At 49.6% G+C, this 16,121-nt stretch overlaps 1 protein-coding gene across 1 annotated transcript in view; it reads right to left on the reverse strand.

Annotated features, from left to right (window-relative positions):
- The window catches only part of PUDP (pseudouridine 5'-phosphatase), a 68,113-nt gene that overhangs the window by 5,503 nt on the left and 46,489 nt on the right, over positions 1 to 16,121 (reverse strand). The window contains exon 3 of the mRNA XM_007449892.1: positions 12,974 to 13,203. Coding sequence (XP_007449954.1) covers positions 12,974 to 13,203 — 230 coding nt within the window. The remainder of the gene's footprint in view (positions 1 to 12,973; positions 13,204 to 16,121) is intronic.

Below are 16,121 nucleotides of genomic sequence, written 5' to 3' on the forward strand. Positions count from 1 at the left end.
GGGGCTGGGTGTGGAGTTGCAACCAGGAGGGAAAAGGGAAGACAAGGAGGGGCCCGAGACAGCCTCGCATTTCTCTGAGATGAGCAGACGGCCCAGGAGGGATGGAGCTTCAGTGACAGTGGGGGGCAGAAGGGGAACCAGGTGAGGCAGCAGTGGGGCCAGGTGAGCTGCAGCCCCAGAAGCAATGTTGGACCCGTCTGCTAGGTGTGTCATCAGATGGCCTGGAGCCCCCTCCCCTTACTTCCAAGGGATGGTTTATACACTGGGTTCCCACACGTTCGGAGTTATGGCCCTCACTGTGCTTTTCCTCATCAGCTCAGGCCAACAGGGACTCATCTTCAATCCCATGCACCTATTCCCTTCAGGTCCAGACCCACCTGAGATGACACTTGATAACTAATTTTACATTTCAAACAAATACAAGTGTACATTTTAAGTGGTACACTTTTCTGGAACTAGTGAACTTTTTCCATGTGATTACATCGTCTCTAGGGAAGGAAGAGAAGCTTTTCCTTTTGCTCAGTAACACACAAACTTTGACATGAAGTCACTCTGGTTCACAGTGAAGCCTCTCAGGGCCTGGCATTACGTGTATGCAAATTTAAGTACCCCCTAAAGCAGCATCCATGACTTTTCATTATATATAAAGCCATGGATAATCCAAATCTAAGCACTAAAACAGTTTTCAACTAAACCACTACTTTTAAGTTGAAACTTCCATTATATCACTTTTTGCAGTAGATTTGATTCTATACATTAATTTTATAGTATGAAGTTCAATTTTCACACTATGAGACATGAAAACTTTGAGGTCTTAAAGTTTTTTGATTAACTTTTTATTAACAGTGCTCATATCTAAGGTTTAAGTTTTACTGGTCTCCTTGTTCTTTGTCAGTGAACTACCCATAAACAAGTACCACAATATTGTGATATCAAATATGTATACACTTCATTACATGTTTACTTAAATAATAAATCTTTAAGTACTGTTGTAAAAATGACTGACGTCTGCATGTGTTTTGCTGTTAATTACTACTTTTGTTCATATTCTTCATCTTTTTATCTGTCCATCCATCCATCCACCTACCCACCATTCAATCCATCCACAATCCATCCATCCACCCATCCATCCATCCAAGCATCCACCCATGCATCCATCCCTATCTATCTACCTACCTACACACCCACCCACTCACCCACCTATCTATAGGTAAAGCAGATTCGAACTATGCTGTGGTCTTCTACATAAGTGTCTGATGCTGAGGTCAGTATCCCCTGCACACTGCAGAGCTGCTGTCTTACTGAATTAATTTTAGTCTGAAAATAAAAGAATAAAGCCAGTACTGAGATAAACATATTCATAAAAAAATCCTCTAGAGTTACAGGCTAGATACATGAATGAATCACACCACTAAATGGATTCCTTTTCCTTTTGAGGAAAGCCTTTGAAAAATGTAGTATTTAACAACTTGGCGGGCATGGGTGGGAAGCTTCCTAAGGAATTCTCTGTCATTTTATTCATGAAAACTACATCGTGAGGCCATCTTAAAGTATGTGCGTGTAAATTAAGTGCTGAGCAAAGGACTTCAAGATAGCTCAAAAACCTTTTTCTCATTTTCTCTTTTAATAACACAGATTCTATGTTCACCACTTTGTCAGGAACCACTGAAAAGCCCAGCAAGGCTCTCAAAGGCTCTGAGTATTTTAAAGATTCATAAACAAGTGTTATTTGTTTCTAAATGGCCATCAGAATACTTTCTTTCATCTTCCTACCTCCTCGACATATTCAAGTAAATGGGCAAAATCAGTGTTTTCCTCGGCCTTCTGCACGACACTCGTGAAACACAGGTTTGACTCAAGGTCCCTATTAGCTTCACGTGTTGAGAGCTAAACTATGACACCAGCCTTGAAGATTATCCCCCTGCATGGCTACCATGTCGAAATACATACTACGGGCCGAATTGTTTTCCGCAAGATTCAAACGTTAAACCCTAACTAACACCCAATGTATTTGGATACAGGGTCCCTAGAATGGTTTTCAGGTGAAATGAGTCCCAAGGGGGCCCTCACCAGAGAGGGTTAGGGTCCTTCCAAGAGGAAGGGGAAGATGCTCTGTCTGGCCCTCCCCTTGCGCTCGGAGGAAAGGCCATGAGAGGACAAAGTAGCAGGAAGAAAGCCCTCACCTGAGGCAGAACCTGCCAGAACCCTCATGTTGGACGTCTGACCCCCAGAACCGCGAGGATACGCGTGCCTGCTGTTTCAACCCCCCAGCCTGTGATAGTGCGTTCTGGCCACCCAAGCACACTATTACAATATGTCTAACAGTGAGCTGTGTGTAATCTCCAGTTAGCACTCTCTCAGAGGAAGAACCACTTTGAGGTTTCTTAGATCACAACTGCTTGCAGTTTGGGGAAAGGAAATAAATGTTTCCTGGATGACCTAATTCCACAAATGCCTAGAAGAGCAGAAGCACAGCACGTTTTGTCTGCCTTTGGGCATAGCTACTGAAGAGGCTTAAGCCACAAATAGAATTATCACAGGACAGAGGGCGCCTTTGAAGACCTGCCTAAGTGATTTTTCCACTCCGCCGGCAAACATCGTGTACAGGAGAGGCTGACAGTTACTTTGCGAAGCGATACGCACGCTGGGAAAGCCTACGTAATTACTGGACCTGGAGGGGGTTAAACTCTTCGTTCCCAAGCGAGGGGACGGACAGGCCGCTGTTCTGGGAGTTGACATATCACTGCTGCCGATGCAGGAGGCCTCTCTTCAGTCCTCTGGATGCGAACAGCTGTTACTTATGGCCCAGCCACCTGTTTACAGATGATGACAGGCCTATGAAGGCAAGGCCTTCCAGGATTTACTCTCTGGAACTTACTCTCTTTACTCGCCTGATTCCTGAGAACCCACTGACTGCCCACCAACCAGATGAAAGCTTCCTTTTACACACAACCGTAGCTAATTCAGCACTTCTGGAAGTGAAGATGTGCTTAATTCCAGGGGAGGCTTCTGATCTTTTTCTTCATCTCTCAGTAGTCGTATTAATGTTCATTTCTAAACATCCATCAACAGAGAAATGCATAAAAAAGATGTGGTACATATATATAATGAATATTACTCAGCCAGAAAAAAGGACGAAATTGGGTCATTTGCAGAGTTGTGGATGGACCTAGAGAGTGTCATACAGAGTGAAGGGAGTCAGAAAGAGAAAAACAAATATCATATATTAATGCATATATATGGAATCTGGAAAAATGGTACAGATGATCTTATTTGCAAAGCAGAAATAGAGACACAGACTGTAGGGAACAAATGTATTGGATACCAAGGGGAAGAGGGGTGGGAGGAATTGGGAGATTGGGATTGACATATATACACCACTGATACTATGCGTAAAACAGGCAACTAATGAGAACCTACTGTATAGCACAGGGAACTCTACTCAGTGCTCTGTGGTGACCTAAATGGGAAGGAAATCCCAAAAAGAGGGGATATACGTATACGTATAGCTGAGTCACTTTGCTGTACAGCAGAAACCAACACAACATTGTAAAGCAACTACACTGCAATGAAAATAAAAGAATAAATAAAATAAAGATAAACTGTCTACTAGGATGTCATTAGGTACGAGGTCTCCAGAATGTTCTTTGATGCAGAAGTCCAGAGAGATCTACTGCAAAAAGGAGATTCTTCACATTGAATGAGGGACTGGAGATTCGTGACATACAAAAATCAGCATAAAAAAAGCTTCCGGAAGGACTGCCCTGGATAAACCTATTGTTTCAAGTTTGATGGAGAAGTTTCGCAAATGTGGAAATGTGTTTCCAGAGAAAACCAATGAACGTCCCCCAAAACTAGTGCTCTGAGGAATACATTTGGAAAAAGTTTCAAGAAGATACACCTGACCACAGCAAAGTTCACATTAGTGCAAATAAAGTCCTTGGCCTTGTTTTCTTGGAATGGTCTGAATCCTCCCTGTACATAATAACTTTAACTTAAAACGCTTATAATGAATAAAATCAGATTAATCAAATGCTCACTTTAAACGTCAACCAGCTCTGGCACTTGGGTTACGCTTTTATTTCACTAGGAACAGAAGTGCGTGAAGACGTAAGGAGCTCTGGGCAAAGGGTGCACAAGAGGTCGCGTGGTCAGGTCACCCCGGAGGGGCGGGGGACCCAGTGGAGACGCATGAGGCCCCTGAAGGTGGGCACAGAGCAGTCAGGAAGGCATCCTGGGTCCACGTGGGCCAAGAAACGTTCTCAAGAAGTATAAACAGCAAGCCCTGAGTTTGCAAGTCTCTTCTTGGGGTTTACCAATGGGGGGGTGGGGCATCTACTAGCCAAGGGTCTAAGCTGACCCGAGCCCTCTGCATCGTGTGGATCCCTGTGTGGCCACAGAACCACACCCTGGGTTTCTGCTAGTTGGATACTGGCCAGTGGACACTCAGCACGGTGGGGTAAGAGCCACAAAAACTACCCAGGACCGGGGCGCTTTGTGGTCCTCCAGGGCCCCCAACACGTGCCCCAGGGACCATGTGCCGTAGGCGCTTTTAGCTGCTGGTAAAAGAAACAGCGCAAGTACTATTTACCTTCAAAACAGACTATAGCAACAACAGTAGTGTTTGCGGGCAGAACAGTCAAGTAAAGGACCAATAAATATAGCACTGTATTAGCTTTCTTCCTCTACCCTGAGAATATATTAGTGGGGTGAGAATGCTTCATATCCCATGCATTTACCTTCTTACAGACTTCAATCATTTCAGCCCCTGACTCAATTTTAGTGTCTAATAGAACAGGGGCAGTGAAGAGCTCCGACTCACAGGCACTGATACGTCATCCCAACTGGGTGAGTCCTGGTCCAGCCTGGACCCAGGCCTGCCTGCGAGTGTGGCCGCCAGCCTCCTGGTGACCAAGAGCACCACAGGACCTGCAGACAGGGGGCAGTGGGTCAGCAGCCAGGTGCTGTGCGGAGACTCCGGAAGAATCAGGAACGTGCACCCCTAGGGAATATGATGTAGCAGCAGCAAGAACAATGTAGAGGGAGGAGGTCAGCAGCAGAGGGCGCGGGAGAAGCTTTATGCCGCAGCAAATGTCATTGCTAACATTTCTAATATTCTTACCCCCGTCTTATAAGTGGGAAAACTGGAACTGAGAGTAGGCACTGCGGTGGGCATTCTGGTCCCCAAAGATGCCCACCCCTGAAGCCCCAGAACCTGTGAATGGGGTCCCTTACACGGTAAAGGGGACTTTGCAGATGGGCTTCAGGCTATGGAGCTGGAGACAGGGAGGGTGTCCTGGCCGAAAGGTTGGGGGCTCCTCTAGCCAGGTGTGCCCCTAAAAGCAGAACACCTTCTCTGGCTGGAGGGGGAGAGACGCTGCAGAAGGAGTGATGTCAAGTGTGAGCAGAGTCGGATGCACCAGTGCTGGCTCTGTGATGTAAGACCCACTGTCAGGACCAGAGCGAGACCTCGAGGGGTTGAGGGCGGAGCCCAGGACACCCAGCTAGGAGACGGGGACTCCAGTGCTACCTATAAGGAGCTGGGTTCCACCAGCCACCTGATGAGCCTGGGCATGGTCCTTCCCTAGCGCCTCCTGGGAGGAGCCCAGCCAGGCAACATCTTGGTTTCACGCCTGTGAGACTTGGAGCGGAGGACCCAGCTATGCCAGGCCCAGAATTCCAACCTATGGAACAGTGACATAAAAATCTGCGTTGTTCTAAGTCCCTAAGCTTGTGGTCATTTGTTAGGGCAGAGGTGGAAAGGAACATGGGCAACTGGTCCAACGTTAAGCACCAAAATTCACATTTAAAATTCACAAAATTCACCTGGCTAACTGTGGAGAGAATAATACAGTATACAACCAGCACACCCTCTGATTGTGCTAAGAGGCCTTCAGCTAATAAAACAAACCACGCTCTAATTTGCTGATGGTCCACAGAAAGGACCCTGGCAAGAAACTCCCAACCCAGTGGCCAGTCTTCTTTACTTGTGCAGAATTCACATCCCAGTTCCTTGTGCATTCACCTGGGGACCGATGCTGCTGTGTTTTAGAAAACAGGGAGGGATTCCATTTTCATCCAGTTTACGCCCAGGACTCAGAATTAGGAGAACTATGAAGAACTGGTCCAAGACCCCCAGCATCCCTCAAAGAGATTTGGATCCTCTTGCCAGCATTCAGGACAAGCTGTTGCCAAGTCTGGATTTAAACAAGGGGGAACCAGTCATCCCCACTGGCCTGGGATTAGGTGGGTCCCTGGAACACGGAGATTCAGAGCTAGCACTGCACAGGATCTGGCCGATGGCGAGGACTTAGTCACCCTAGTTTAAACAAACAAAGTGCCGGGGATGTAGCCACTGGGGACGCCCTCTAAAAAAACGGAAGATCACCCTTGAATCTGTCAGATGCCGTCTGTGGAAATTACTGGGGACTATTAACTCAGTATTTGTTTAAGCTAGCATACGAGTAATCCAGTGTTTCTGAGGTATCTTGTTCATTGTCGCTGCCTAAGAAGCCTTGCAGACAGACTTTTTTTTACCCCAATACAGCAACCCCCCTTCCCCGCTGATGATAGGCTAGTAACACAGAAGAGGAAGCTATGACGGAGCCCTGGAGTCACCAGCGAGGGAGGAAGCGGCCGGGCGAAGGGGCGCTGTCAGGAGCCAGGCAGAGCGACACAGAATCAGAGCTAACGACAGAGCACACACGTGGTTTACAGACATTCCAAAGGCAAAGCTGGGAACGGAGGAAGAGGTTCTTAGCCCTGGCAGTTGAGTCACTGCTCCCCGACCCTAGCAGAACTCTGTGTGTCTAGGAAGGTTACCTGTGGGCACGACTATTTAATTTTTCACAAATCCAAGATACAACTCATCCTTCTCAGTGTCTGGAGTCCTGTCAAATTTTCATTCTGTGATGGTGGCTTAAAATAGATGGGTTATATGTACATGCTGTAACGAGGGCCTAATGAGAACCATCATTCTTTCAAACTGCCGATATGTGAAGACTGCACAACCACACGTACAAACACACAAAGAACCGAGAAAACACGTGGTGCAACACAGGGATCACAGCTCCTAGTGCGGTCTGGGGTAGGGGGCGGGGGGGGTCCCTGGGGCTGGCATGGGACCAGCTGGCTCAGGTGGGAGCCAGACCAAGGGCTCCTGGAAAGCAGGACTCCCTGAGGCCCCGTGGGAGATGAAACTGCTTGGGGTGAAGGCAGGACTTGAGGTCATTCAGAAATGCAGAGGCCGGGCAGCTCAGCAAGCAGAGGCCTTGCCGCTGGCCAACCAGAGGCTGAATATTCACAGGAAGAAGCAAGAAAGTGACGATGGGGAGTTGGGGAAAAAAACAGGGACCGCTTGGTGGTGAAGGGGGCCCAGAACATGCCCCGCGAGCCCAAGGATTATTCTGAGCTGAAGGCATGGGACAATCAACAGCTGCAGGGCGAGGCTTTTTCTAAATTCTCCTTATCTTCTTAAAAGCAAAGGTCCCTAAAGAATTCAACTGCCATAAATCCCCTCCCCAGGAGTTTTACAACCCTGGAAGGTTGACTTTTATGGCTAAAGAGAAGTCTGCACAGGTCAGAGCCTGGATAAGAAATTGTGTCAACAGACATCGTCATACAACTACCACGTCTCACATCTGTTCTCCTAAGAGACCATTCATGTTTCCTAAAAGTCGTCTCTTCTACCAGAAGCACCCCTCTGTCTCTCCCCAACCCCTATTAAGATGGTATATAAGCCCCAGGTGCTCACTGCCTTCTTGAATCATATTTTTCTGGGAACTGCCTCATTCTTACACAAATAGAAATCTATATTTTCTCGTTAATGTCTTCTGTCCGTTTAACTTACAGGTCCCCAATCACCGAACCTAAGAGGGTACAGAAAACGTTTTTCCCCCCCTAGACAATGGAATTTGGGAAAGCAAGCAACCTAGTCCACAGAAAGTCAGTAGGGATACCAAGCAAAGGCAGGTTGGATGAAAGAAAAGATGTGTAATGGGAGGAGTTATGAAAGGAATAGTTGAGATCTTTTTTTTTTTAATGAAATAAGGGAGGGCCTGGTACATCAGGTTGCAAGAGACATGAAATAATACCAAGACCAGTGACCAGAGGCCTCCATATTTTCCTCAGTGGTTCTGGGTGACAGGAGAAGATGGGCATGAGGCCTGGGCAGCAATGGCCAGGGATGTGCAGTCTCCCTGAGGCCCCAAAGGTGGCTGACTATGGCCCGGTGACTCTCCACACTGCCAGGAGAAACTCGAGCACCACTATGCCCCTAACGGGGTGTTTAGAAGTAAGACACTGACTGAAGAGCATGCAATCCCCCAAAGACAGAAGTGCAGCTCATCTCACCTGGCCGCCAAGTTTTAACTTTCTTTTCTTTTCTTTTTTTTTAATTTTATGTATTTATTTATTTGTTTGTTTGTTTGGCTGCTTTGGGTCTTCGTTGCTGCGTGCGGGCTTTCTCTAGTTGTGGTGAGCGGGGGCTACACTTCGTTGCACTGTGTGGGCTTCTCAGTGCGGGGGCTTCTCTTGTTGCGGAGCACGGGCTCTAGGCACGCGGGCTTCAGTAGCTGTGGCTTGGGGGCTCAGCAGTTGTGGCTCGTGGGCTCTAGAGCGCAGGCTCAGTAGTTGTGGCGCACGGGCTTAGCTGCTCCGCGGCATGTGGGCTCTTCCCGGACCAGGGCTGGAACCCGCGTCCCCTGCACTGGCAGGCAGATTCTCAACCACTGCGCCGCCAGGGGGGTCCTGTTAACTGCCAACCTGCCAGAAGCACCGCACCCACCTGATCCCCATTATTCTGGGAGGTGAAGCAGCTCTTTCAGCAGCAACACCTGGCAGCCTGCACCTGTCTGCAGACTCTGGCCACACAGACAATACGCAATAAAAGGAGACACAGAATGATTTTTAAGTTAACGTGCTTCTTTGTCAAGAGATTATGTAAAATATATCAATTGCCATTTCACATACTGAAAAGTCAACTCAGGTGATGACTTCTGTAATTGAAGAAATGGTCCGAGTGTTATATGAAGACATTGTACAGTTAATCAGACCTCAAGTTAAAATACATTTGCCATTTTTTAACTCTCTAGGTATATAAAGGCTTAATGTGTGAGACTTTCTTCAAAACAAAACAAAAAAGTAATTCAAAAGAAAACTCTGGGGACTTCCCTGGTCGTCCAGTGAGTACGACTCCGCGTTCCCAATGCAGCGGGTTCCGGGTTCGATCCCTGGTCGGGGGAACTAGATCCCGCATGCGTGCCACAACTAAGAGTTCACAAGCTGCAACTAAGAAGTCCGTGTACCGCAGCTAAGAGCCTGCACGCCGCACCTTAAAGATCCCACGTGCTGCAACTAAGACCGGGGCAGCCAAAATAAATTAATTAATTAAATAACTATGATTCTTTAAAAAAAGAAATAATTGTTCATTAAAAAAACCCTGAAATTCAGCTGTGAACATTAACAAGAAAAATATGTATCCAAAGTAGTGACTGCCATGCTTTTAAAAACTGATTTCAGGTTTTACTTGTAATGTAGTAGTAAATATCAACACAAGAAATCCTGTGTAAATGATGGCATTTTTATTTTGCAACAAAGACGTGCATTATTGCGGCGAGGCACTGAAGTGGCAAAGCACACACACCCAGGGGGGCTGGGGTGACTCCTGGCTTGTTCCCTCAACCTGCCCCGGACTCTGAACACCGTCGCTCCTGTCTGCAAGCCTCCAGAAGGTTCCCCCTTGACATACAGCAAGTACTCAGTGAGTACGCCTGAGCATGAAGATGGGTTAAAGTGACTTGAAGATGGCACCGTATTTTTGCATATCTTAAGCACAAAAGAATGATACATAAATAACTTAGGACATTTGCAATGAACACTTGCTGAATGCCAGCTCTGTTAGGCATTTTCTCCTAGTAAAACGGTGACTAACGTGACAACATAAATTCCCCCCTTTAAGCTACTTGTGCTTTACTACAGTCCTATTAGTACTACTGTACCAGATTAATTTGGTGACACGCACAGCATCATAAATCCCCGACGGCAACCGTGACTCTCTCTAGGGACTTGATAACTGCATGAAATGCCCTTCAACTCCGAGGCTCGTCACCCCTATGTGCTGGCGCCTGCACTGCGTCAATGAGGAAGAAGCAGGACACGACCTAAGAGCAGTGTCATGCCTCCATGAGCCTCTCTGCAACTGCTTCCTGAATTTGGAAGACAAAGCAAGTACAAAACGGGCGGTGGGCCTCCACAACCTGGAGCCGATCAACACTGTCCTTTCCTCCTACAATAGGCACATCTGAGGTTGAAACCCAAACACCTTAACTGTATCTGCCTAGGAAACAGGACAAGACAGGTTTCATTTCTGCAAGACAAATAGCTGCATCAATAAGTGTGGGTGACTAACAAGGGTAACTGGTGGAGAGCACTTCTAGGAGCGAGACTACTCCTCAGATACGCACTTGCTTATTTTCCTTTGATGTGCCTAGAACACTGTCACCGTGGGCAACAGGGATGCCCGAGCTCTGCCTCGGCGCCTCGGCACCTCACCAAGGGGAACTCCCGCCCGTATAGACCGGAGCCGCACAGCCGTGCCCTCCTCTCCCGCAGCTGCATTGCAACTGGCCTCACGCAAAGCCGGCGTGTGGTCTCCCCATAAACTTGGTTCGCACACACACTTGAAAACCTGGCAACGCCATGTTTCCATGAATAGGGTGCCCGGCAAAGAAAGGACTGCCTGGAGTAGAAAGAAAGGCAGCACCCTCCTCCCTGAACAGCCAAACGAAGGAGGACACGACGGGTCAGCATCTCATCTTCTCAGCTGTGAAGACGGCTACAAGCAGGCGCTCCTACTCTGAGCTGCTCTGGAACCAGTCTGCTCAGGGTGGCACCTCACTCTACCTGCACCACACAAAGAAGATGGCCATTCTAGGAGGAGGGCTTTATCACCTGAAGGGATGGGAAATTCTTTAAGAAGTTCTTAGGGAAGGAGAACGCATTTGTATGGAATCTGTCGTAGGATGGCAAACACGTGGACACAAAGATGTTCTGATGTAAGAAGCAGAACCACACTGCAGCCAGGACCCGTCCCACCGGCCCTGAGGCCTCATCTGTGACTCTGTGGCTTAGTGGCTGGGCCATCGCAGCCTCCACCCTGGTCATGCAACTGCTGAGTTGAATCCGTCCGCGTACTTGTATTGCGAGGAATGCACTGCCGCCATCCCTCAATGATATGCAATGATTCTTCTGGCTGTCGCGTAATAAAACATATATATATTTGGCCTTTGCCCCTGGTTTCCAGCACAGAGCTCCTAAAACCCTTGGTATTTCCTGGGCAATTAGAACATTTTTCGTTATTCGTAATAATCTCCTTTCAAGCACATGTCAGCTTATGCTAATGAGTGACAGTCCTGGGCCCCATATGCCTTCGGGATGGGGGCTGGTGGACAGAAAGACCAGGCAGGATTAGAGCGCTGCAGCTTGCACCCCACCCCAACCTGCAGGCCAGGCGATGCAATCAACAAAGGCCCGTGGTTTAACCAGCAGTGCCAGGTAATGGAGCCTCCACAGAAAGCCCTAAGGTTCTTGGAGCTTCTGCTGGGAGGGTGGCATGCCCAGAGAGGGCATGGAAGCACCAGCAGCCTGGCACCCAGACCTTAGGCTAAGCAGCTCTTCCACCGGGCTACTCCTGAGCTGTACTCCTAAACTAGACCAGTGAACGCAAGTCGCGTCTTCTGAAGTTCGGTGAGTCATTCTAGTGAATTATAACAACCGGGAAGGGGGCTGTGTGGGAACCCACATCTGTGGCCGGATGGGAGAAGCGCGAGGGGCCTGGGTACCTCGTCGGAGGCTGGCATCCGCAGCAGGGGCAGTCTCGGGGGCTGAGCCCCCAACTCGGGGGTCGGCGCTGACTCCAGGTCCTTAGCGTCAGAAGTGCGTTGAATCGTGGGACGCCCAGCAGGCGTCTGAGAATCAGAGAAAGCCCGAGGGGTTACACAGTTCGACGGCCCTTACAGGTTTAGTGTAGTAAGTTAGGCCCCGGGCCCAAAAAACACATCACTCAACATCGTTCGCCACTGTCAGCTACATCGGGAGGCAGGTTTTTGAGTAACCTTCCCTGCGCTTGTCGCTAGTGTGGCAAAGGCTGCGTTAGTGAGAGGCAGACGGTGAGAAGATCTCTCACGGAAAGGCTCTTCCCTGCACCCATGCCCCACGAAGCACCGCACCCTCGGATGCAGGGACCAGGCGGGAGCACCGTCACCCCGAGGGACGCCCCGCCTGCTGTGGACACACGTGGGTCACCAGCAGCAACCACTCTCGAGAAGCCCCAGGTGTTCTGGAATCTGCCTCTGCAGGTGGCTGAGGCTTCTTCCCCCTCCTCCGTCTCACCAGCCCCCATGAGCCGCGCGGAGACTCAGCAGAAGCGAACAAGCCGCGTCGCGCACTCTCAGCACTCTTCCTGGGCTCAGACACCACCCCCCCAGCTCCACCACGGACTGGCATAAGGAAGCAGCCCACAGAGGCAGGACAGAGCTCCGCCTGCGGCACCCTGGCAGGGGAGAAACCGAAAAGCATTTGCGGGGAGGGGTGGTGAGCGTTGCTGACTTACGTCTGAATTGCTGAACTGCAGGGAACGTGTGCCCAAGGCTGCTCGTTACAAATAAGGACGCCGTCGCCATGCATCACTGAAGGCCCCCCTTCCCTGCAAAGTGCCCGTCAGGCAGTGCTCTGCGAAGCCTAGGCTTCCTTACATTCGGGCACCCCAGACGATTCTGGCCGGGACTCACTGGCCAGGTGACTTGGGGTGGCTGCACTCCGCCACAAAACGAAGGGATCTCCCCACGCACCTCCCACCCGGCGACCCCACTGCCCTCTCCTTGAGTCCTCGGGAGTGCCGCGCAGCAGCTGTCCACGTGGACACAGAGACCCTGCGCCTGCGCACGGTGTAACCTGCACGCCCGCTGCCACGTACCTGCTCCACGGGAGGGGCGGGAGAAAACCTGCGGGCGCACGCCAGGAAGATGTCTGGCTCCGGCTTCCCACTCCTCACTTCGGGGTCATCACCGAGGACGACGTGATGGAACAAGCTGAAGAAGCCCTCGTGTCTGCTGGTCTTCATCTGGAAGGATGCGGTCCCTGAGCTGGTGGCCACCGCACAGGGCACGCCGTGCTTCTGCAGGTGGTGGATCAGCTTCTCCACACCTGGGGGCGGGGGGAGCCTGGTGGTGCTGTGGTCCCGGCCTGGCGGGGGGGGGGGGGGGGGGGCGTCAGTGATGATGGGGAGCAGAGGTACCGGCCACAGGCCTCCAGGGACACTGCGCCAGCTCTGCCGCCCTGGCTCTGCTGCCTCTGCCCAGGCATCGTGTGAGCTCACACTGTCCTGACAGGGGTCGTCAGCACTGGGGCATCCCCACACAACACAAACGTCAGAGAGCGATTCAGGGCTCAGCACTAGCACCTCCCAAAGTAACAGAGGTGACGGTACGTGGATGCTGCTGCTGTGTTCGCCAATCCTATCAGAGCCAACCCAGGGAAGGGCCTCTGCACTGAGTACACAGGGCTTCGTTTTGTTTTGTTTTAAAGCAATGAATACACAAGGACTATGCTTTTGGTGTTTTCTGAGGAAACTCTGTATTGTACAGAAAGCAATTCAGCATTCCTCACACTGCTGGACCCTGAACCGGCCCCCATCAGAGGCTGAAGGGAAAGGTCGCTGCTGAAGCAAAGCTGTAGGACCACCTACCAAGGGGTCAGACAGTGAAAAGGCTCTGCTTAACACAGCTGAACAACAATAACAACAACACACCACGTGAAAGACAGGCTTCCACGTTCCTATCAACAGTGGTGGTTAAGTCCGGTAAACACGTAGGTTAATGTATTATCCTTGGAGCCAATTAAGAGACCGCCAGCTATCAGAAATGTGACAAAAATGACAGTACTTTCCACCTTCAACACACCCGATTACAACAACAGTAATGTCTAAATCCACACAAAGGTTTATCTAAAATAGTATTTTAAATAATCAGATAATCATGGCTGTTTCAGTAAGTACGTAAGGTGATGTCCCTAGTTTCTCAATTGCTACAGAAAAGACTGACACGTTTTTCGATACCTGAACCCATTCAGAAAGGCAACAGATACTGTGATCCTTCAGAGAAACAGTCCTATGATGTGCTCAGAGGAAAACGTGGACCTCAACTCCACGCCAAGAAACTAAATCAGCAAAATCTAGCACTCGGATGGATGTAAAAGTCAGTGTCCAACATCCAATCAAAATTACCATGCCGCATCCCCTGCATCGGCAGGTGGACTCTCAACCACTGCGTGTGGCTCAGTTTTGTCCACTGTCACACAGCAATGATTAATGTTCCCGGTGGTGGAGTTGTGAAGGAATGCCTATAAAGGGGCCTGCACGTAAAAGCACACACAGGAAGGTAAGGCCCCAACAGATGTTAGCCATGGTCACCACCATTACATCAAACATCAGGTGACAGTCACTAATGAATCACTTGAACGTCCTGATACATTACTGCCTGACTCCTTCTGTATCATTCATTCATTCATTCATTTATTTTTTAAGTGAACAAAAAAATTTTTTTTTAAATCAGGGAAATCATGTTTTAAAAAATTTAGGCCTATTCCGTTTGGGTTTGAAAAACACACACACACACAAACCTGAAACACGTCTGTATCCTTTAAATACTGTACACCAATTTTTTCTTATTCAGTCACTCTGAGAAGTAAAAGACTGAAAATGTGAAAGGAGTTCTGTCCTGTGGAGAAGCTGGTTCATTAGGTACATAAATGAAATCCACTCAACAGCTTGTAGCCTTGGTGTGCTTAAGTCAGTTTCAGGGCAGGGCAGGGCAGGAAGACAGATAGCTCTTGCTACAAAGAAGCCACACTCACAGGACTGACCTACAGGGGAAGAAATAAGAAATGTGGAGCATCAGGGATCCTGATAGAAGAATGTTTCCATTTGACTTCATCCTGGAGACCTAAGACTGGTGAGAAAGGACACAGAGGCTGCCACGAAAGTGGATCTGAAAAAGGCAAAATGCAGAAAAGATAGCGGACATGAATTCTCTCAGGTGGTGCCGTGGAATTCACGCATTGAGTGGGTATATCCATCAAACCTCTAGCTAGCTCAGGCATCATTTGTAACACTTCACCCTGAACCCAGCGAGGGTTCACTCCCAGGGGGGAGTGAACAGGACCCAGGGGCAGATGATACCACATTCCGTGTGTTTCAGGAAGCACAGAGCGGCTGCTGAGTCTAGACCTCTGCAGGGACGCACAGGACAGTGAGGGTCATGTCACGGGGTCAGCCCGGGGGCTCAGGTGATGCAAGCGCCCGGCCACATGGCAGGGGAACAGACACCCACACCGCCCTGGCACGGCTGCACTGTGCAGGGCTCTGCTCAGCCTAGACCTCCACACGTGCGTTCCTCAGACAAGGCTCGGCCCCTCCTCACCCCGACTCGCATGTGTAAGGGCGTGGGCAGACCACCTCTCCTAGATGCTGACTGTGCCCCTGCCTGAAAGGTGAGCAGCCCAACACCACGGTGTTACAGGTCACAGGGATGCCACCAAGGGCAGCGGGTCAAACGGTGGCCCCCCAAAGATATGTCTGAGTCCTAAGCCCTGGTGCTTCTGAACATGAACTTATCTGGGACAAGGGTCTCTGCAGGTGTGATAAAGGACCTCCAGAATGAGATCATCATGGATTTACGGTGAGCCCTAAATCCAATGACTGGTGTCTTAACTCTGTTCCTGCTGTTATAATAAAACACCACAGGCTGGATGCTTTATAAACAACAGAAATTGATTTCTCACAGTTCTGTGGGCTGGAATTTAGATCAAGGTTCTGGCAGATTCAGTGTCTGCTGAGGGGGCCCTCTTCCTGGTTCACAGATGACTGTGTACTCCCTGTGTCCCCACATGCTGCAAGGGGTGAGGGAGCTCTCTGGGGTCTCTTTCATAAGGGCACTAATCCCATTCATGGCACTCCACCCTCATGACCTAATCACCTCTCAAAGGGGCCACCTCCTGATACAATCACACTGGGGCGGGGGGGGGGGGGGGGGGGGGGGGTTAGGGCTTCATATATTATGAACTTG

This window comes from Lipotes vexillifer, unplaced genomic scaffold (genome assembly GCF_000442215.2).
Source record: "Lipotes vexillifer unplaced genomic scaffold, Lipotes_vexillifer_v1.1 scaffold14, whole genome shotgun sequence".
Taxonomy (NCBI): domain Eukaryota; kingdom Metazoa; phylum Chordata; class Mammalia; order Artiodactyla; family Lipotidae; genus Lipotes; species Lipotes vexillifer.